Source organism: Xiphophorus couchianus, chromosome 8 (genome assembly GCF_001444195.1).
Source record: "Xiphophorus couchianus chromosome 8, X_couchianus-1.0, whole genome shotgun sequence".
Taxonomy (NCBI): Eukaryota; Metazoa; Chordata; class Actinopteri; order Cyprinodontiformes; family Poeciliidae; genus Xiphophorus; species Xiphophorus couchianus.
In genome coordinates, this window is record NC_040235.1 from 14,462,640 (window position 1) to 14,485,724 (window position 23,085).

At 37.9% G+C, this 23,085-nt stretch overlaps 1 protein-coding gene across 3 annotated transcripts; it reads right to left on the bottom strand.

The window, feature by feature from the left end:
- Positions 1-50: 50 nt before the first annotated feature.
- cabp1b (calcium binding protein 1b) lies at positions 51-22,295 on the bottom strand. 3 transcript variants are annotated; one of them, XM_028026278.1, is made up of 8 exons: positions 18,886-22,295; positions 5,794-5,961; positions 4,016-4,046; positions 3,267-3,410; positions 2,769-2,878; positions 2,380-2,454; positions 2,161-2,233; positions 51-1,345 (listed from the first exon to the last, which is right to left on the bottom strand). In XM_028026278.1, exons 1-8 carry the CDS (start codon positions 19,561-19,563, stop codon positions 1,320-1,322), a joined length of 1,305 nt encoding a protein of 434 aa, XP_027882079.1. In that variant the 5' UTR covers positions 19,564-22,295; the 3' UTR covers positions 51-1,319. The 3 variants fall into 3 exon arrangements, with proteins under 3 accessions (XP_027882079.1, XP_027882081.1, XP_027882080.1); XM_028026280.1 differs by lacking the exon at positions 18,886-22,295 and adding an exon at positions 8,213-18,858; XM_028026279.1 differs by lacking the exon at positions 5,794-5,961 and having other exon boundaries at positions 18,886-22,284.
- Positions 22,296-23,085: the final 790 nt, after the last annotated feature.

The following is a 23,085-nucleotide window of genomic DNA, read 5'->3' on the forward strand; positions in this document are numbered from 1 at the left end:
GTGCCATTTAAATATCAAATAAAATGCAAATGATGTCCCACATAAACACACATTTTCCAATTGAAATATCTTTATTTTTAAATATTCTGCTACAAATTGTAGTAGTTTTCTGTCATGCATAGTTTCACACAGTTAAGACATAAAAATCACAAAGTTGGATTTCCCTTTTCAAATATATCAAGATCAAAAAACATGCATATTCTCATGTTTATTCTTGAACAGTCAAAGCTCTCAGCTTTACTTAATAAACTAAATCAGGTTTTGTAAACGTTCTTTGGCTTTTTGCATAAGAAGCTCACTTTGCTTCCTTATATTTACTGATAAAGTAGTAACAGGTTTCAGAGATTGGGGTGTGTTTAGGAAGGAGAATGAAGGACATTTATGTTTCAGCTCACTTTGAGGTATATAATGCTGACAAATGTTGCACTGAAAGGGAACATTTTGGCTTTCAAAGTAAGAACTTACAAAATCCCCAAAACATTTTCATGACATCTAAAACCATCTCTTATCAACTAATCTGCTGACTTCCTCAGTGACCGATTAGTGACAATGTTCTGATCACATACTTCAGTGTTATTCATGCAAGTAATAACCAAACATAGAAATAATCAAAAGCTTATTCTGGTACTAATGATTTTCTTACAGGATTGCAGTTAAATGAGTATCTTCTGCACACTAGAAATTGCACATGTATGTCACAGAAAAGTCAGTGCTACATTATACATACTTAGCAAACAAATTTTTTTTTGTCTTATGCTGATTTTTCTATAGTCTGTATCAACATTAAACACCAACAATACACAAAACGCACACGCAGACACGATGAGATGACATGGAATGTTTCTATATTGCTTTTTGTATCTGTGCTTCATATAACTTCTGCATTTAAACAGATTTCACTGCACTTCACTGCTGTATTAAATATAATTACTCTTAATTGCTACAGTCTAATAAGCGGCTGTTGGTGTTTACAGAAAATATCTCAAACATCACATCCGCCATTACCCATTGGGTCGGTAAACGCATAGAAATGTTGCAATTATTAAAGGAAATCATGTTTTAAAAATGTACTCTGGAAAAGTCACGAGTGCAGCCGTTGGTTTTGTTTATGCTCGGAGGAACAGCAGCAGTGTGTTGGTAACAGTGAGGCTCCCGGCTGGACTCGTCAGCCGTTCAGCGAGGCAGTTTTGGGGCAAGGTTGATATGTTTTTGCCGTCTTCACAGTTCAGAGAAATTCGGTTTCCGTCGCCAGACTCTCTCCACGCTCCGCCAGCTGAGAATCCACATCCAATACAACGTTGCAGCTCTCTGGCAGGAACTTATCGGGACATCATTCGAACAAATTCTGGGAATTATGGAGAAAATGATGTATTGTTAGCATAGCTTAATGCAAAGCTTTGATTTTGTTTTAAATAAATACCAGAATTTCAGAACTTCACTAGTTGTCTTTTTTTTTTTTTTACCTTCCATGTTGAATGTAATTAGCAATTTGATTATTTCATTCATTTAATTATTTAAACTATTTTATGGGTTTAATTTCAACACTTTGAAGGTTTGCAATAGCTTGATGTAGCCTCTTAAGTTAATTATTTCACCTAACATTATATTACCACAGCTGTTGTTGCATCTTTAAAACAAATATAAACAAAACCTTAAAAAAATACAGTAAAAATTAATCCTTCATTTTATTTCCTGAATTAATGTGCCTATTTTCTATATCCCTCTTCAGATTCTCTGTTGTTCAACTTTTTTATTTATCTACTTATTGTCAAACATCGGATTTCAAATGTAGATTAATTCCTATGAGCTAAGCTACAAAAATAACGATGATAAAAAAAATTGAATGGTCAGAAAAAATGTTTTAAATTCAGAGAAAATTAAATACTTGCATACAAAAACACAGAACAGTTTTTTCTGAGTACTATATGCAAACTTCAAAAACATTAAATGTTAACATTTGACCATTAGACATGAACATTTAATACAAAAAAGTATCACCACGAAAAAGACACACTCATTTTAAATAAATGCAACTTTGTGTATAAATAAACACACAATTCTTGAAAACTACCACAAAATGTAGATCCAGATCATAACTACTGCATGTTATGTTATATTGTATTTTCACATGTGCATATAAATACATATTAGCTATTTTACCTTCAAAGTCTACATGTCCATCTCCGTTTAGGTCAATGTCACGTAGGATTTCCTCCAGATCTCTGTGTCCAACCTGGTAAAGTTGAGAGAAAAGTGTCAACTTCTGTGGCACACACTCAGACTAAATTTGCACGTGAAAAGAGACGGGCAGAAATCAGTCGGACACTGATTGATGGAGAGACGCCGAGAGGAGGGCAGGCTCTCCGAGCGGCTCCGTACCTGCTGTCCTAACAGTTTTTTCATTGCTTCTCTGAGTTCGGCTGTGCTGATCTGGCCGTCACCATTAGTGTCAAACTGAAAATAAGGGAAAAGATTGTTAAAATAAGCAGCGGGTGTAACTCTTGACTGCACTTTTTCTTTTTGTAGCCTTTCTTCACTGCACAATATTTTCTTTTTATCTAAGTCTGAACCAGGATGAGACTCTTTAATGCAAATATAATGCATTGCATAAAGTATAGGGACTACCTCTGCTACAAATATGAAAGCAACTGTGTATTACTCGTTTCATTTTACGAGATGATGCAAATATTTTTCAGCAATTTATGCTCACAGATGTTACGTTAATTGGTCCTGAGTTAAGTGTCACACAGCAGTGGGATCTTCCTCACCTCCTTAAAGGCATCCCTCAGCTCCTTTACTCCTATCATGTCGGCTGTTTCAGCCAGAAGTTTGGGCCCCATAAGTTCAACAAAGTCCTCAAAGTCAACATGTCCTCCCACTGTTAGAAAACAAGAGTTAACCTCAAAGCCACATCACATGCCAAAAAATTCACAAACTATTTAGTTTTTTTTTTAGTTTAGTTTATTTCAGACAAACCTTTCACCGACAGTGTAAACGACACAAAGTACATAGTATATTTCTTTTAAAAAAGAAAAAAATAATAATAAAAAAAAACACATCACATCGGTGATTATGAGTCTGAAAAGGAGTATGCTGAAGTATAACTTATGTAATCATACCCCTTTTCCAGCTGTAATTTATCACAGTATTTTCAATGTCCGATATCCTTTCTGACAAAGGAAATAATAAGACTATGATGTAAAGCAGAAGATAAGCCAGTGTTAGACTTTACGTCAGAAGGAAATAAAACAAAACGAAACAGTTACGGTTCATGTTGATCTGCTGGCTCAGTTCTATCAGCTCCATCTCTGTTGGCATGTATCCCATCGTCCGCATGCAGTTCCCCAAGTCTTTGCAGCCAATGAATCCATCTTTATCTTTGTCAAACTCCTTGAATGCTTCACGCAACTCTGGGGACAAAAAATACGTCATAAAATTACATGAAAATATTTTAGAAATTGCTAATTTGGATTGTTTATTCTGCTATAAATACAGCTTTGTTCATAATTATTGACAGCACTGGTAAAATTGTGTAGAAAAGCCTTTTAAAAAGTCTTTAAATAATGTGCATTATTAGTTTTGCTGTGGTTCTCATGGCTGTCATGTAGTGGGAAAATAAACTTGAATTGTCCAGAATTTGTAAATGTTGGGAAGTTGAAGTTAGTTTCTAACAATCTTTACATGACTGGTATGTTCTCTAATCTTTCCCATTTATGGAGAGTCCCACACAGAAACAGGCTGTTGCTTCACGTTTATAAGAAATTCCTAGACAATCTATGTTTATGTGGTAAAATATGCCTAAATATGCTTGATTACATTTATTATTCATGAATTATTAGAATTTTTTTATTACTTTTCTTGGTGTGAGAATGAATGTACTCAAATAAGAAATTGGATTTCTCCAAAATTTAAGATGTGAGATTGTAGCACAGCAGTAAAAAGTGATAGCTTTATTTTAAAGTACATCTTCAACAGCGCCGCTATTAAACTTGATTGATGCCGTCGTCTGACATACCATCCAGCTCTTCTGGCCTCAGCTCTCGGTCCTGTAAGGAAATCACAACGCAAGGTTATCACCCAAACTGTGGCTGACATGTTTAAACTCTTGCCAACTTTCCTCATTCCTCACACAACGTGATGCTGTAAAAAAAAAAAAAAAGCAAACAAAAATAGGGACTTTTGGATGTGTGCCAGCAGTTTTCAGTTTTGCTTCCAACTGGACAGGAGGAGCTCATCCGTAAAATCACAAAGAGATGAAAACGTGCTGAGAGTCTTGGCAGTCGGATAAAATTTGGAATATGGAACAAAAGAAATTAGACAAACGTCAGAAATATGGTATTTGTAATGTAGATTCTTCAAAAGTGGAATCCATTATTCTGGAACATTTCATTTTCACCGTGTGAGGAATAAATGTTTTGTTTTTCAGCTGGTATAATGTATACATACAGTACAGTGGCTCTCATAAGTGTTAAAATGCCTGGTTTTTCATTGTTTTTCTTTGTTTAAGCAGTTTTTCAATCATTTTCATTAGGAATCTGCCAGCATCTTTTTACAAATGTTTTCTAATTCTATTAGACTGTAATATTATAATTTAACAGTCTAACTCCTGTCCGAAACCCTCTTCGGGTCAGATTCTGTCAGATTGCATCTTGGACTCTGGTTAGATCATTCAAAACTTTAGTTTTTTTCTTATGCAGTCATTGAATTGATGCTGATGTTAACTTGGATTAATTGTAAACTTTCTAAGCAGAGAGGTGATCGTTTCTGGTTAAAACTGACTGGTACTTACACTTGTTCATGAATTAATTCACAAAAAATGTTGAGTTCTAGTTATAGTTGTTGAATTTGATTTTGTGTAACTTTCACTCAGCCTGGCTCGTCATTTGTTAGCTCTGTCACATGAGTGATAAGTGTGAAGAAGAGTAAACACTTATTTCTCAAAGTTAATTTTCTCCATCTTGCTATTTGAGTGACCTTACCACTATAATTTATACATTTGTTAATCCTGCACTTTAGCATAAAGAGAATACAGGAGAAATTTCCATTGTTGGCCTCCTGGCTACCTCTCTAATCAGTTTCTCCTCCATCTTTTCATCAACTTCGGAGAATCTTCCAGTTGTTGTGTTGTCTCTATTGTCTCATGTTTTCTCCAATAATGGATGACTACTTTCAGAGTGCCGTGGTAGTTAGCCAAAAAGCTATTTTAACAACATACACATGTAAGCGTGTCCACTGTTATGTGCCAAGATCATTGCATTTGAATCTTTGTATTTTTCAGGTTTGTTTCAGTTTTTTCCAGGAATGTTTTTCACATGACAACCCCCTGCTCTTTTAACCAGTGTGTATGCTTTTGAGAGCCTCTGTGAGTTCTACGCAAAATATATTTATTTTATGAAGTCACTCTGACAATTGGTTCACTAGAAACCCAAAGAATCTAGACATATTTTTCTGCATTTCTGCAGGAGAACGAAAAGAAATAATGACCTGGAAAGGTGTATTTCAATTCTTACCATAACCCTTCGTAACCTTCCATTTTTTATTCAAGTATCCAGCTTGTTATACTCAAATGCACACCACGCACACACTGTTCTGTCTTGTTTCCAACAACCAAGAACACTCCTTTCATCTGAGACTTTCAAGTCACCCAAACACCATCCTCTGAGCAAATGCTGATATGATGTCTATTATGATTTTGATCACAAAATCTTTCGCTGGTGGTTATTGTGCATAAACTGCATTTTGTGCTAATCTTCTTTGGAATGCATGCACTTGATATGTTCTGGACTTACGTACAGCCAGTCGGCTCTCAGCGAAGCCCTTGCGTAGAAAGATGCATGCAGGCCCCAGCACGTTGTGCATGTTGGCTCCGTTCTGGGCCAGGGCTACTAGTGGCTCAAGATGCCCACCCCCAGATCCCCCCTCCTCACTGGACTGCACTGCTTTGTAGTTCTTCTTCTTGTCCTGGAGCACCATCCAGGGTGAGGGGCCAGAAATGGGAGCAGAGGTAAAGACAGGGGTAGAGACTGTGACTCATTTTGTTGAGGCGTGGTGTCAACAAGGAGTCGGGTGGAAGTGGATAGGGGTGACGGGTTCAAAGGGCATGCGGTGGGGGTGGGGGGTGACTGGACTGACACCTGGGTGTCAATCAGGAAAGTGTGAATTCAGGTTAGTTATGATGGATGAAAGAACCCTGTCAAACAAAGCAGGGTGTAACATATTATGACAATGCAGCTGATGCCATAAATGAATCTGACTTGTACATTACCATCCCACCTAGCAAAGTGGTGGTACATCTTTACATTATCTGGAATTAGGTGGGAATTGCCCAACCATTTTGGGTTAAAAATTGTTGTCTAAAACATTTAAGGTATTGTATGTTCATAGTTGTGAACTGCAATGTTGAAAAATGCCTCTAACAGGATTGGAAATATGTCGATTTTATCATTTCAATGTTGGACCAAGCTCTTTCTAGATGCTTTGTTTCAAAATGTCTGAGCTTTTTCACATTTTGTCACATTCTAACCATAACTCAAAATTTATTTCATGTGATAGATTAACAAAATCAAAAATATTACTTAGCAAATTCAGATTTAAAGAGTGTGACATACACTTGAATTTAGTGACCTTGATTCAGTACAACGCTTGTGGTGTTTTTTGCCATGTCTCTGTTTGAATATTCTCCTTTGTGAAAGCACTCAAGCTCAGTAGGATTCGACAGGTAACGACTAAATAGAAATTTTACCGGCTTGCCACAGATTCCATGGATTCTCACTTTGACTGGGCCACTCTCACGCATAAACGTGCTTTGATCTAAACCTTCTCATTAAGCCATTGTTGTCTAAAATCTCACATTAACATATTTGCAATTCAATCTTCTTGTCTTGTTTCCTTTTAGGGAACATTGTAAACCAATCCTGTTGTCCTAAATGATGAAGTAAAATTTCAGTTAGCCATGAAATTATAATTGCCAATTAGTCAATCAACCAGCGGGCAGATGTTGTTCTCTCAGCGGCCGTCTCAATTAGTGTGAGAGCTGCAGGTTAATTAAAAACAATCACTACCTCTCAGAGTGGCATATTCCTGCAGATTAAATCACACAAGCTCCTACCATCATTATTTTGGAGCATAAAGGCAACATTTCACATCTTTTGTCAAACTCAGAACATGAAATGTGGAGTTCTGCTCTAAAAACCACAAAAGAGGATTATCAGGAAACTGTAAAAGCAACTGACTCAACATCTCAGAGAATAACCGAGCATCCATTTATCTGCTGCTTAAACTCTCTTTGACGTGCTCACAAACATAGGCAGATGAAATATTCCTTTACTTGTATGACATCCTACAAACAACCTTCACACTCCATCTGCCACCATGCCAGTCCTAATGCCAATTTGTGCATTCCTACAGTTCTCGCCACAGGAACGGATGCCCACTGGGTAATCTGAGCAAGTGATGCATGGAGCAGGGCTACATTCTGCCAGAAAAGTACCATGAAGCCTCGTGCCAGTTATATAATCCAACAAGAAGAGGGGGAAAAAAAGGCACATCTACACATACACACATTAGAGAAGAAAGTGAGAAGAAACTCTGCAGCGCTCCTCGAACAGATGGCATCAACAGTTGCTTGTCATATTGGGCTTTCTCAAGGATGTGCAGCTGCAAATATAAAGGCGGTCGCTGCTATGATGAGAGTGCATTCAAGCGTAAGGATGACACAACCAGAGCAGCAAGTAATGAGATGAAATTGTTAGGTTTGATGTTTTTGGGGGACACTGTGATTCAATTCTGGTTATAGATTTTATCTGTTAGACTCTGATAGTAATAAGAAGCAGCTTACAACAACTGAGAAGAATTTAAGGTTTTTAGGTCTGATGACATGATCCTAATCATGCCATGTAAAGATCTCAAGCGCTAACCAACTCTGCAGGACCAATACTCTGAAACAATCCTGTGTCAACTATCCTGACTAAAAGTCATGGCGTTAACAAGCTATGACACTAATTCTATACCAATCCCCTGTTTGATTTGACTTTAGAGCTACAGCTGGGGACTAAAGTATCGGAATGAACAGAGGGATCAGTCAGGAGGGATTGAGTCAAATATTACAGCCACTGATCCAGTTGGTGACACACCATTACACAAACATGCACTGAGGGTCAGGGGGAGTCAAGGGAGACGACCACAGGGTGAAAAACCTCAGAGCGACGCTTACCTTCTTGGTGAAATTTTTTAGTGACTTTACAGAGTTTCCCATTGCAAAAAGAAAACAAAAAAGGCAACAAAATCTCCCTGTCCTTTATGTTTTACCTCTAACTGTGCTACTATGTCTGATTGTGAGTGCACTTGTCTGCATGCATGTTTGGATGGGTGTCAAGGCATGCATTGGAGTAGAAGGATCAGAAAGGGGAAAAAGGTTCAGTGGGTTACTGACTGACATAAAGGGACATTTGGGGAAAGAGAGAGGAAATACGAGGAGAAGGACAAAGGAGGACCTGCTGGACGGTACAAGGAGACGGAGGCTGAGACAAAATAAAGGACAGGTTAGGAGAACAAAGATTATCAGGGAGAGGAAGCATGCATGTGATCTGTGGAAGATGCGAGTGCCTGAAGTGGAAAAGCAGGATTGCTTATTCATTCCATCCTCTCTCCTACAGTGTCTTCCCTCCCTCCCCTCTACCCTCGCTGTCTCTCACTGTGTGTCCGTCAGTCTTGCTCTTTTTCCCGCACACCCCACCATCCGCCTCCCAAACTCCTGCTAACTCCACACTTTTAAACCATCTTTGTATAAATGTGCCTGACAAAGTTCTTTCGGACAAGCATATTACCTTCTTCTGACCAAGAGGCTAAAGACACTAATCCAAACACACAAACACACACTTGATTAAACACACTTGGATGTGGGGCTAGGAAGCTAAAAATAAAACTCTCTCTCTCTCTGTCTCTTTTCTCCACCCCTTTTCTACCCCCAGCATCCATCCCCGACTACATGGAAGCAACACAAAGTCATGATAAGCTTCAGGGCTCGGATTCAGATCAAAGCCAAAATGGTAAAGAAATTACACACGGATGCCGAATTACCCTGACGGAGAGAGGAGCGGAGCAGCACGTGCAAACGCAAACACACACAGACGGAAAGAAATGCTCGCCGGCAGTTTGTCTTCCACACATTCACACACACACACACACACACATTTGCCACAGAGGATAAACGCTGAATATATAGAGCATCTCTAAAAACAGCAGTTCAAAGGAGTAAATGTAAAAACAGAATATTTATTCCAATGCAACTTTGAATGGAAAAATAAATTACAGTTTTGATGACAAAATTTATGTTGTTTTAGTTTCCAGAATGTCTTTTGGTGCCGTAACTTACAGGTATTAGTTCAGCATAACTTATTTATTATGATCCAAAAAGCTTTTTATTTTATTCAGTGATTATGATACGAGACTTTCTTGAAAGGTTTAAGGATTTTCAGTCTCCAGAAGGTCTTGTAAAGATTGTGTTTGTACTGTGGCTTCTTTTTCAATTCCTTCACATGAAACTTTAAATTATTTTAGGGATTTAATCCTCATTTGACTTTTTCTTTTTTTTACATTTTAGTATTTGATTTGATGGCTTGTCTACTAAAAATTCCTTCTCTCAGAATATTATGTTGCACAGAAAAAGAAGAGTGTTATTCGTGTCTGTGAGATTGGATAATTTGCACACAAGAGGGCAGCGTATTGCCAGTAGCAATAAGTGAGGTTATCTTTCTTTCAGGTACAGAGAGGTTTGATCAGAGTCTGCCAGATGTTTGCTTTTCATTTTCTTTCTCTGTGTTTGGCAGAAATACTTTTGTTACATATGTTCTACTTACTTCTTCAAAGAGGAAACATTTCCTTCTCAATCTTCAAGTAAATGGGGATTTCAAGCATCTTTAATCTTTTTTCTCAGCTCTTGCTACAGTTTGGAGAAGTTTTTGTTTTCACTTCTTTCATTGAGTCAAGGAGAAAAAGGTACAAGCTTAAGGATTAATTCTTCTATAGTTCGTCAACAGGTTTTGTTAAATATAAATATTATCAGCGGTACCTGACTGATAGGACCTTCTTCTGCTCTTCTGAGAAAATAGTGTTTAAACCAGAACAATATCATCCCCTGAGATGCTTCAGTGAAAAACTACAGATCTGACTGGAGCATGCTTATTTGCTGTATAAGTATGAACACAACAAGGACGGACCACGGAGATGGAGACATCTCTTTATCAGCATCATACTGAACAACAGTATAATTATGTTCAGTAAGACCTTTTTAATTATTATTTATTACTTCTTATTAAAAAGAAAGGGGACAAGTTTAATGATACATTTGAAGAAACCTAAGGAAAATACAGTATGACTTAAGTTCATCCAAAAGCTTAGTACCTTTTAAATTACCGTACGTTTAAATTATAATTCTTACAACATTATTATGTCTGTGTATCTGTAAAGAGTAATACCAATACTGATTCTTTTTCAGGTGATGTCCTAAGAATCACCACATCATTATTAATTATTTTAATAATCATTGACAGCTTTCTTTAAATTCTTCTGAGTATTTATTTACAAGCCTAATTCCTATCAAATAGTAAATATCTGCCTTACAGAAATCCTGTTCTCTTTATTTGTGCTTGAAAAGGGAAAAGGGCCTCTGTCTGCTCGTATTCATGCTATGTAATTAGCAGTTGTGGATTACTGTTGAAATAATTTCAGGTACTAAGATCAACTTAAAAAGTAATAAAAATTATACGTTTTATAGGAAATGTTTTAAGTGACACAAACTGTGGCAAAGTAAAACATTTAGTCATATTATGCTGCTGCTTAAAGGTTGGTTTCATTTTGAACATCTCTGCAAGGTGCACCAATTAATGTATTGTATTTCATGCACTCACTATGTGATTTCAAGTTTCACACATGAGTTGAAATTACGACTAGACTGAGTTTTGAATTAACTTTTGAATTTAAAGAAAATCATGCTCTTATGTAATTTTCTTTTCACTGATCTTAAATCAGCTTTCTAGTTTCAAACTTGTGATTTATTTTGCGTAGAGAAGGTCCAAACTCCTCTTACATGCAGTAAACGCAACTTCTCTTTATAAAGCCATCTCCCACAGTCTCAACTCCTCAGGTAATGCCAGCGTCAGTCACTGCAGCCGCCTATATTCTCTTCTCCTGCTCGACCTTGTCTGTTCGCTCCTGTTCTAATAAACACTTTCACGCCGGAGTCATTTCAGATCTAAGCTCCCATTCAGCGTCCTCTTTGTTGCTCTGCAGATGATTCATCCAGCCTCTCACCGGAGGCTCATTGTGAACTTCAGAACACATCAGACGTCAGATACAGGAGCCGTCAGCTCTTATAATGTCACACCACAGTCTGCACGGGCTTCATTTCCCTCTCTCTCTTTATTTCTTTTGTGTATTTCTTTTTCTTCTCCTTGGTGAATTTTACTCACTCACTAACTCAGAAAATCATGATTACTATCTTACATAACTGTTTAGACACAGCATGGTAACAGCATCCTGCAAAAACAGTGATTCTAGGATCTAACTTAGAAGCTGCTTTTAATAGACTTCATTAAATGTTGCAGGCGCATCAGAAAATAAACAATAGGTCACTCACTATAAGAAGAAATATTTGAAATTTGAGTTTACAAAACACTTTGGAAATGTATTTACAGCCATTCAACTTTTTACATCTCATGTCTTTCATGTATTTACTTTGATTTCATGTGATAGACCAAGATAGTGCTTAGCTATGAATGGAAATGAAACTCTTTTGGAATTTATTATTATTTATTCTCCTTAAGTACATACTTTGGAGAACTACGTTATGCTTCAGTTATAATCTTTTGGAGTGTGTCTCTTCTACCTTTCTACATCTAAAATCTTGTTCTGCCAAAATATTTGCTAGTCTGCCTTCATACCTAAATGATCTTGAGTTACATCCCTTAATTAATACGATTCACAGTGATGTTATCCCACTCCATTCAGTTATAACTGAAAGAAAACTTTCTACAAAGTTTGGGAGTGAGCTCATGGGAAATTTTGACCATTCTATTATAAGCACATTTTTGAGGTCAAACACTGGTGTTGGACAAGAAAGTTTGGCTGATAGTCTCCACTTCAATTCATCCCAAAGAGGTTTTGTTGAGTTGGGGTCAGGACTCTGTGGAGGCCAGTCAAATTCTTTGTGCACCACCTTGCTTTGTGTAATGATCCACAAGGTCATGTTGAAATATTAATACATAAACCCCAAACTGTTCCAACAAAGTTGCAATGTTGCAGCATTAGGACTTCCCTTACACTGGAACCAAAAAAGTTAATAAAAAAACCCACAAATCATTCCCCGGCACCAAAATTTACCCTTAACTTGGAGCAGTCTGGAAAATGACAAATTCAGACTAGTCCATTGGTTTGACAAAGGGCAAGTTTGTCACTCCATGTCTCTACTGTTCCCACTGGTTTAGTGCTTCACATCTGACACTTGACTCTTTGTGTTGTATCTGGTGCTGTAAGGTTTGGATGCAGCTGCAAACCCATTCCATAAAACTATCTACACAATGTTCTTGGGCTGCATGAAGTTTTGAGTCCTGTAGCCACCGACTCTGCTGAAAGCTGCCTTTTCGTCTGATCTCGGATTTTATCTACCACTTGGTTGATTTTCTGTAGGAACCAAGTAGCACCACACTTCACTGTGGAATATTTAGAAAAGCGGACATTTCATAGCTAAATTTATTAGCTTATTAATCTATTTATTTGGACTGGTAGACATCCTATGACTGCACCACCCTGGAAAAGCAACCCATTCTTTTCCAAATGTTTAGAGGCAGTCTGCATGTCCAGGTCTTAGATTTTACACACTTGAAGTCATGGAAGTGACACCGAAATTCAATTAGATGGATGAAGAAATTCTTAAGGCAAATATAGCTATGGCTTTGGTATGATTCAGGTCTGAACTTTGACTGAGCCATTGTAGCATGTGAATTTTTCTTAACCTAAACCATCCATTGTACCCCTGCTGGTATATTTGAGGTCATTGACCTGCTGGAATATGAGCCTCCATTATTTTTTAATTTAACTTGCAAGGTGGTGGATTAAAAAGCAGAAAAATTGCAATAAAATTCATTTTATTGCAATTTACTGACTGGCTGTTAAATTTGTGTTATAAAGAAGAAAGGTACAAATAATTATAATAATTATTTGCACCTTAATCTTCTCTTTAATCTTCTCTTTACGCTTTTTTCTCCTTGTTCTTTGTTGTTTTTTTTCAAAGAGAAAATATTTTGCACCTTACATTGTGTATTTTAGGTCTATTTGTCCTCCTAGGAAGGCAATTATATTTCTCTGTGCATCTGGATGCTGAGACGAAATAGTGTGACCATGGGATTCCTTCCCTCTGTGGATTTCAATCATCAGAAACGGCATTTGAAGAAAAAAAAACACATTTGCGTCATCTCCTCATGCTTGGGCTGAGACGTCACACTTTTATCCAAATGATCCACTGAAATTACATTTGAGCAAAACATCAAGCCTCATCCTAGATGTGGTTTTCATTGAGTGTGTCTCTATTTTTGTCCTTTTTTTAGTATATCTCTTTTTGTTTCTTATTTTAGATTCAGATTGCCACAAACATTCATAAATTAAATTAACCAGAAATTCAAACTGTAAATTGTGTATGTGTGGGATCTGATCCTAATTTTGTGGATTTCACCGAAGGGTAAATTTTCTGCCTCCATCTTTGGCAGCACAGATATAAAAATATCCAACAGTGTCTAAAAATAGCCCGTTACACTCCAGACACACTGAGAACATGTGCAGCGGTGAGATTAAGCCCCTCGCTCTCTTTTAGTTTCCATTCTCTTTGTGGTGATGATGGGTTTTTATTTCTTTTAGTGGATTCTTTGACTGACATCATCAAGGTCGGGGTGACCCGAGGAAAAAAAAGACAAAACAAAATATAGAACGAGGTTAAAAAAAATAAAACGCCGTCGCTTACAAATGCAGAAGGAATAAATGTAAAAGTGAGGAATTGAGAAAATGCTGTTTAATCTGACTTTAGGGCTTTTCATTGTGAGCAGGCATATATTTCTACCTGGTTTATCCAATTTTTGTGTTTTCTTCAGTTCCTTCCACCATGAAACGTTTCTGAGTTCACTCATGGGACACAGAGGACAGCGAGGCTCACTCTTGCACTCTGAAATATAGTCTGCAAGCTTTATCTTATAGGTTCTTGCACCCTCTGCTGGATAACACAAGCTTTCTTCTGCATTTTTATTTTACACAACTCAGACTCCTTGACAGCATGCAAGATTCCCAAAGATCTAAGCATTTTCATATAAAAACAAAAAAACATTTTCAGGAGAACAAACAGAGTCAGGACTGTTACCTGAATAATTTAAAAAGCTGAAGTTTTTTTATATTTTGTGTCTGCTTTGAATATAGAATCTGGCATTGAAAAGAAGAACGTTGCTAGTTTAGCATAGTCTAGGAGGCTGCAAATACCTTCACCGTCCTGACCTGCTGCTCTGTAACAGTGATTGCTTCTACAGATAAGAAGCATAAGGCAGGAGCTTGGAGAAACATCACAGCTGATGCTTAAAGGATTTGTTTGAATTACTAATCAGCTCTGTCAATTATCAAGTTGGCTCAATTTTGTCAAGTAAGACATACAAAGAAACTCTGGCAGAACATGAGGCCTGTTTGGGATGGAACAGAAAACTTAATGTTGCATAAATTATGAGAGAGCTTGCAGAATTTGATTAGCTGGAAAGATAATCAAGATTTTTGTCCTACCTTCCCAAACATAATTGTTTGCAGTTCACTAAAAGCTACAGTTCCATTCTTTGCACATTTGGATGCAGTTCTCTATGTCTCAGTTCAATTCTGCTATTCACTACTGCATCCCATATTCTTCTCTTTATGCTTTTTCTCCTTGTAAGTTCTCCTTATTTTATTATTTTGCTTAACCACTATGTTCTATATTTAGATCCGTTCAAATCTGAAACATGATAGCTAGCTGAGACAACAATTTAGCTGTACACCAAAACGTCATGTAGTTCTGGCTTGAATAAAGGATAAATATCTCAAAAAACATGTTATGGTCATTGTTTATTGCAGTGATGCTGTGACCTTTTGCTTCTCCTCCAAAAGAACATTGTTACCAGGACTTTAAAAAACTCAAATTGTATAATGTTCCTAGGTTATTTTTCATGCAAATTAGCTAAAATAGTTCAAGTTATTGCACTTGCTACAATGATCCCTTCATGATTACATGTTAAGGTGTGGATTGTAAACTTGTTTCTGGGGAGCCACATGTCGGCTCAAGCAGGAAAGGTACTTGATTCACTAATTTGCTGTGTAAGCTTAAGCGTTTTCCCTCTTTTTTTATTTTGGGGATGCCTAAAAGAAAACACTGCTGTCCTCCAGTCTCATAATCAGGTCTTGATGGGCTATTTTTAGCTTCTTGTACTCCCTGCAAGTGAGTTCTGCTGAGATTGCATGGAGATCTTGATGTTACAAAACAAAATGTGAAATGAAAGAGTTTGCAGAGTTTGACTTCTGACCCTGGGTTTTGAGTGATGCTGCTGCATCTCTTCAAGGAGAAAGCATCTTATTTGCTTTTCAGTTGTATTCCCATATAAGCATCATTCACAGAGTTCTTCACATAATTGATGCTGATTATGAGTTATTGTGTTTGATACCTCAAAATGCAATGAGTGCAAAAAGCAAATATTCTGCTCTTTTAATCCTGACATTTTCCATCCAAAATCTGCTGTAACACTTTAAAGGAATAGTTAAAAATTAATAGGAAGTTAATATCTTACCTAAAGTAGATGATTCTCTTGGTGTCTGGATTTAGTATAATGACAACATCAAGAGAGAAATTTACTTAGAATCTGATTACTGATGAGCTAAGTGGTGCTGCGCTTACAACTGTCTTTCATTTTCAAACATCTTACATATTTTATAAATCTCTGGTAGTGGAATAAATTTTGGCTTTTGATAGTAAATAATTATCCAAATACAATTTTAACTTATTTCTAACCTTCAGTATGTATTTATCTTGATTTCTGACATCATGTTTCATATTGTAAGATTGAAGATTTTATTGTGGAATGTAACTCAATTATTTATAAAATATTTTTGCAAAGCATATCTGAAATATGCAAAAGAAAATGCAGATTGGGAAGTTGAAATACCTGCGAATAATGGTACTTGACATGATATTAGCTGGCATTTGCAAATCCAAGTGTGGTATTTATTTTCCTTGGCGCTGATTGGTTGCACCTTCAAGAGTGAAAAACTGTAGATATTAGTTTCTGCAGTGTAGTGCCTAAATGGCTTCCAATGTTTGTATTAATGAATATTAAGATATATCACACTATTCAGAGCTTGCTGTGATCCATAACCTCAATACTTCATATCCACTGTAATATAAATAACAGTAATATCATTAACTGATGCAAAATTGACAATGGGTTCATGAAGTGTTAATTGTACATACTACTAGGATGGAGTTGTTTCAAAATGGTGGAAATCTTTGACCCTTTCGGACTACAAGTTGGCTTCAAATTAATCTGGAAGCCAAGAAATGTATTTGTTTCTTCTACTGCAGGTTGATGTGTGAATCCATCCACTGATGCATCTGGATAAGTCATCAGTGATGTTTCTGGAATCATTGGGTGTTTCGGGTCTTTCAACATCATACACGCTCTTCCAGGTGTCCCGGCCAGGGATGATCAGTCCCCAGCTTGTGTCCAGATGGCTAATGAATACTTTGTTTTCATTAAGCAGCCATCTTGTCTCCTGCCTGCAAGTGGATGCTAATGAGCAGTAAAACATGACCCAATCTCAAATGTTACAGCGAGCTAAGAAATTTAGATTTTATGAATCTTTTAAATTGTTGACAGTAGCTTACGGCAGGCACTCTGCATCACAATCATTTCAAGAGGTAACATTTCTCCTTGCTCGAAAAATCAAAGTTTTTCAGTCACGCATCATTTAGCACACCAATTAAAGACTCACACACTGATTTATAGATGTGATTAAATAAATGCCTAACTAGCTCTTCTTTCCTCAGACATCAGCAGTTTTGGAGACCTTATATAGCACACTGTGGCATGGATTTTTCCTCTGAGGAACCACTTAAGACTGATTGAAGCTTTGGCCTGGATTGAGAGGAGTTATTTTGGGAACATATCAGTGCACGGGGAGGTAATTGTCTCCTCTCGAGCTTTTTATCATCGGCCAAAAAAGACAGATTTTAATGAGGGAAGAAAAAGATTGGGAAGGATATTAAAGGCGAGGGAGGAGATTAGGGTGGGACTGGAAGGGGAGAGACTGGAAAACTCACTGTACAGCTGCATGATCTTTCAGAGCAACAAGGGAAATATCTCAGCGTGGTATGTTTTATGAATGTGTGGATAAATTGCTTTTATCCCTTATTGTTTTTCTGTTCTGGTCTATGCAAACATTTTCCACAGAGCAGGTAAGGTGACCCCTGTTTGCTGCTCAGGTGACAGTCTTGATGAAAGGCGCTGCATTCATATTGGAGGACATGAAAAAGGAACGGACACCAGACACATGCTGCACCCAGATTTCAACATTCATTTTTAATCCACCTCGACCCGCTGGCTGAACCTTTATTGCTTCCAGCGTCGCCTGCATCTCACCTGAGAGCATTTTACCTCTGCAGAACAATCAACACTTTCACTACTCTTCCCTTCTGGGCTGCAGTTAAAGCAGGGAACTTAGTGGGACATATAGCAGAACATTAATATTACTACTGCTATTTTTTCCTTGCAGTATTATTTTTTTAAATATTAGCATAACAGCTTGAGCTGTTCCTGCAGTTGAAAGTGTTTTTGTATAAATCTAAGATGATCTGTGAAGCTTATTCATGATGCGATAATCATTGTATTTATTATTTATTTACTTATTAGGTCAGCCTGGATGGAGAGCGTATCTGAGATTTTGTGACTCTGGTGGTCTTTATTCATAGTAATCAGACAAGAAAAGGTTAGAAAAGGGGAAGAGACAGAGCAAATGGTCGGGAACCGAACCGCAGTCGGCTGAGCTGAAGACCATTAGCCTCTAACAGCTTGTTCAGCGCATCTACACCACACACCACACCTTAACACAGATCATTGACTTGATTTAGGATTTTAGGAGTATGTTTTAAATCAAGGGTCATTGTTCTGCTGGAAAGTAAACTTCCACCCCAATCTCAAGTCTTTTATGGCCTCTAACATGTTTTCCTGCGTTACTGTTGGTAATACGAAAAGAGACAATTATATTGTGCTATAAATAGCTTTAGAAGGTGATTATAGTGAATAAACTGGGAGTTATTTCTTTGAAATGCTCATTTGGCCTTAAGGACTCATTTCAAATGAACAGAGAGTGAGGGAGGAGAGTCAAAGTCTTATGTTGCCTCCTCAAGTAAAAATGAAATGTTTTTTTTCTAAAACACAGAAAAACACAACTATGTTATCTTTATGTTTTAAATCATGAGCCTTACATGAACTTTAAAGCTTAGTCAAGTTCTCTTGGGGCGCCAAAGTCGATTATGGATTGGTCATGACTGTTAAGAACAGTGGGATTACATTACACACATTTTGACAGGAGACCATCTTTCTTCTGCATGAAGCAATCCCTTTTTCATGAATTAAATGTCATTTTAAAAAAAACCAATTAAAAATGTAAGTCTTTTAGTTAATTCTGAGTCTACTTCCCCCCTAAAACCTGGTCCTTCAAGATGTTCTTCAGGTACCAACTAATAAAATTTTACTAGAACAAACTCCAACACATTCGTGTGTTTTCTGTGAGTTGGACTTTAAAGCAAACTTTGAAGTAATTAAAGGTTTTCGTTACCTGCCCAAACACCGACTTCACTATGGGATGAAGGCTGGAGTCGCACTCTGACGCCGAGCCCAGTCTTTTGGCTTTGCGGCGGGATGCTGGTCGAACAGGTGCGTCCGAACTGAGAGTGGAAGTGGAGCCAGTCACGGCTCTTTCGCTCTGTTCGAAGAGAAAATCCGCCTGGTCCGTGCGTTTTGGAAGAGAAGGAGTCGGTGAGGTCCTCCTGTCCTGACGGGAGTCGTCGTGTTGGACGAGGCGCTCTGCGGGAGGCGAATCGTGGTGCTGATGATGCTGATGGTGATGAGGTTTGGATCTGGAGGACTTGCTGCGCTCTTGCTGGTGATGCCGGCTCGCCCTGTGCCTCGCATCCTCCTCCTGAGCGAAATCATCCTCCAGGTGGCTCGGCTGCCGGTGAGAGTAACTCCTCTGCACCCCGTGATGCTCAACTAAATGCCGAGACTCCGCGTGTCGCGGCTGGCAGAGAGGTCTCCGCGCACTTGTCTCACACTCATCCGACCAAGGCGCATCCTCGTTGCTTCCAGCTCTGGAAGGGCAGTGAAGCTGATGATGGTGAGTGCGGTGTTGGACCCGGTGAGCGGCGGCGTGATCTGGGTGCGCAACCCTGCGGCTGAGCCCGGACGACCGCAGCAGAGAGGTGGTCGACTCGCTTTTGGGAAGAGAAGAGCTCATCTTTCCCTTTCTCCTTCCTAATGAGCGACGCGCGGCTGGAGAGGGATGCGAGAGGAGAAAATGAAAAGGCGATAGTCCGCAGTGTCCTTGCAGGTGCTCAGTCGCATCCAAAGGGTCTCTCTTTATCCCAGAGTCACACACCGGACGGCCCCTGAAGGCGCACCTGATCGGGAAGCAGCTGAGTGTGAAGTGTCGCCTGATGTGGCAGCAGGCGCTCAGCCAGGAGCTCCGCGGGAAGCTCCACCAAGTTTGGACGGCAGCAGCAGCGTGTTGAGCTGCAGCGTGGCCCACAAAAGTTCATTAAGACCCACGTCACAAGCCTACAGATAATTTTCACGCATAACGAGCTGCTGAGACAACTTGTTTCCCCCTTTTTGTGCTTGATTAGTTGGTGATGGAGGGAGGGCGCATGCTAAACTCCAGGAGATTGATGGAAAATGTCACACTAGAGGGCAGACAGACGCCAAAGTGGTCAGAGTGACGTTAATTCCAGTGAACAGAGGTGACTCCTGGGGTGTTGTTTCTTTTGGGCCTTTGTTTTATGTTTTTTTACTCAAGTTGAAAAGAGCTTTTTGGAACATTTCAAATTTGCTGAGATTTCTTTGGTCTAAAGATGATGATGTTGAATCTAAAGGCTCCAATAATCCTAGACATAAGGCCATTGAACAATGAAGCTTAGTGAAATAAGTCGCATCCACAAATAACTTCACATTTACTTTTTATTGTAGTTTACTTTAGGAGTCACCACTGCAGATCTTCTGCCTCCATCGTCATTCATGAACCTTTTATGTGATCTTCCTCTTGTCCTCATCACTATAATCAAAATCCATGTCTAATATTTATTTTATCCCTCTTTGGCACATGTTCAAATCATTTCAATTTCTCTGCTTCCAAACTGTGCAACCTGAGTCACCCTTCTATGTCCCACTCTTTCATAATTTCTAATCAATCAGAGAAAATCTAGAAATAATCAATTCTGCTTCCAGTCTTTTTCTTACATTCTAAAATATAAGAAAATGTAACAAATTAAATGAAAATTCTTACATATAGTCTTTTCATTGCAAAATTATTTAATGTCCATCTTATTTAAGACTGCATTAATACTTAAAAAAATATCAAACTTTCAGTATCATGTCTTTAAAACCCAAATCTGAATTAAAGTATTTAAGATTTTGTCAAAGGGCTTTCAGTTTTCAAGACACGCTGCACTTTGATAAAGAAAACAGAAAAAGCTGTCGCCGCACGTTCCTTTAGTTTATCTCATCTGTTACTGTCAGAACATGGGTCTAAAATTCACCTATTTACAAAATCCTAAAAGATTAAACTCCCCAATCAGCTTTCCAGAAACGGCATATTGTCAAAAACAGAATAGGGAATTTGACAAACAGCCAAGAAAGAATATAAACACAACTCAAACTAATATATATATATATATATATATATATATATCACATCTGTACACTCAGGGTCATAATTCTCTCAGCAGAATGTAAATAATGACGTTAATACGTTCAGCCAATTAGACAGAATTGTTTTTCTCAGAGTAAGTGGAGAAAATGAGCAGATTTTGTGCGTCTCTCTCAGGGGAGTTTGTGTTCTCTGACATCTGTGTCTCTTCTGCTCCAGGGACAGGCAGAGTATCATCACTCCATTGCATTAATGGCCAGCTTCAACTACGCTGCTCTCTTTTCATTCATCTCTAACATTAGCATCAAGTGGTTTGATCTTTAATAATAATAATAAGTATGTCCATAGAAATCCTGTTCAAATGAATCCTCTCCAGTTTTTGTCCTCGTTATACCTCTCTATGTTGGTCTGGCACTTGTCTTTTGGAGATGCTGGGCTGCAGCAGGAACAATCAGGCCTGGAGGTGCAAAATGGCCCATTTCTTATCCTCAGACAACAGGAGAAGGTGGATTGCAGAAATACTAACAAAAACACATTCACCAAAAGAAAAATGTACAAATATTCAAAAGTGGATAGCAAAAATTAAATTTTGGTTCATTGCCACACTCAAGGGTTAGCTTATCAAATTTTTAAATGCTACAATGCACACAGCTGTGGCTCTGTATTCACAAACAGCAAATAAATAATTTCAGCCTATCTTAGGTACCCACCTATTCTGGATATCTTTAAAGTTTTCTTTAATCTTTTATTTTTTGCAATTTTTTATGTTTTTTATTAGCTGCTATTTTTCCACAGCTGGACTTGTTCAAGCTGAAGAACGTTGCAAAATATCCTGTCAAGAACAACCCAGAAAAAAAAAAAAAATCTAAATGTTTCTAAAAATTATCTGCTTTCTTGTTGGTATCCAAAATAATTTTATGTCTGACTGCAAGTTCTAGTCACATCTGCTGTATACTCCACTCATCCCTTTGCACAATTTAATATAACTGAAACATTAAACAAGATTAATGATTAATGACAGAGTGGATTGGGTCCCCCCCGATGAAGAATGGGCTTTCTCAGGTGAGTCGTTCAGACGTGTTGCTCTCTCAGATGAGCAGCTGGTTCTGCAGGATGTAATATCACGAGAACAGTTCAAGCAGGAATGCTCAATAGCTGAATGAGATTAATTATCGAGTTAGAAACTGATACCTTGAGACAACCACAGTCAGTGAAAGGGTAGTATAATAATAGAGCATAACAACTTGATCACACAGTGTGTTTATTCCTTTAAAGTTCCTCTGTAGCTTTTAGTTCTGTGGTTTTGATAAATTGATAATTGATTATTGCTGCAGAATCTTCCCATCATTTATCAATTTCAACAAACATGAAGAGAGGGACTTTCAGTGGATCTAAAATGAATTTATGTTATATACAGTATATCTGGTTAAAAGAATGACATATAAAACAAACTTGTAATGAGAGACTAAAAATGTCGAATGTAGTTTAACATGCAGAGCACAGATCACTTTGCCAACATAAAAAAAACCTGTAGTTTTTTAATGTAAGGAGTTTTGTCAAATTTGTAAAAACTAAGAATATTTCCCACCGCAATATTCACCCAATCTGACCAACAAGTGTTTAGTTTTTATTTACATGAACAAGATTCCACTTTTAATTCACTCTTCTTGTCTTGGTTAGCACTTCACTTCTTCTATCAGCTTTTATGTTACAAATTACATTCATGAATTTACAAATGACCTCTTCAGCTTTTGTTTTTGTTGCATCTTATGAACACAGAGTTTTAATGCTGTGGTTAAAGACACTTTGACAGAGCTTTGGCTTCAGCAGTTTTCAAGCTGAGTTATAGCGTCATGACTTTATTCACTCAGTCCCTCTTTAAGCCTTATTTCATCTAAAATACCCGATTTTATTCCCAGGTCAGCTCTCTGAAATGTAGCCGATCAGATTATTCCATTCACCTTCCCTCTCAGTCAGTCTTTTGACTCTGAATGTCTCTTTATTTCCTTGTCTGTCGGCTGCAGGCCTCTACATCCAGTCCCAGTTCTCTGCAGATCCCGTTTAAAGCATGCCTTTACATGCCTCACTGGCTCCCATTTTCTGTAGCCAATGATG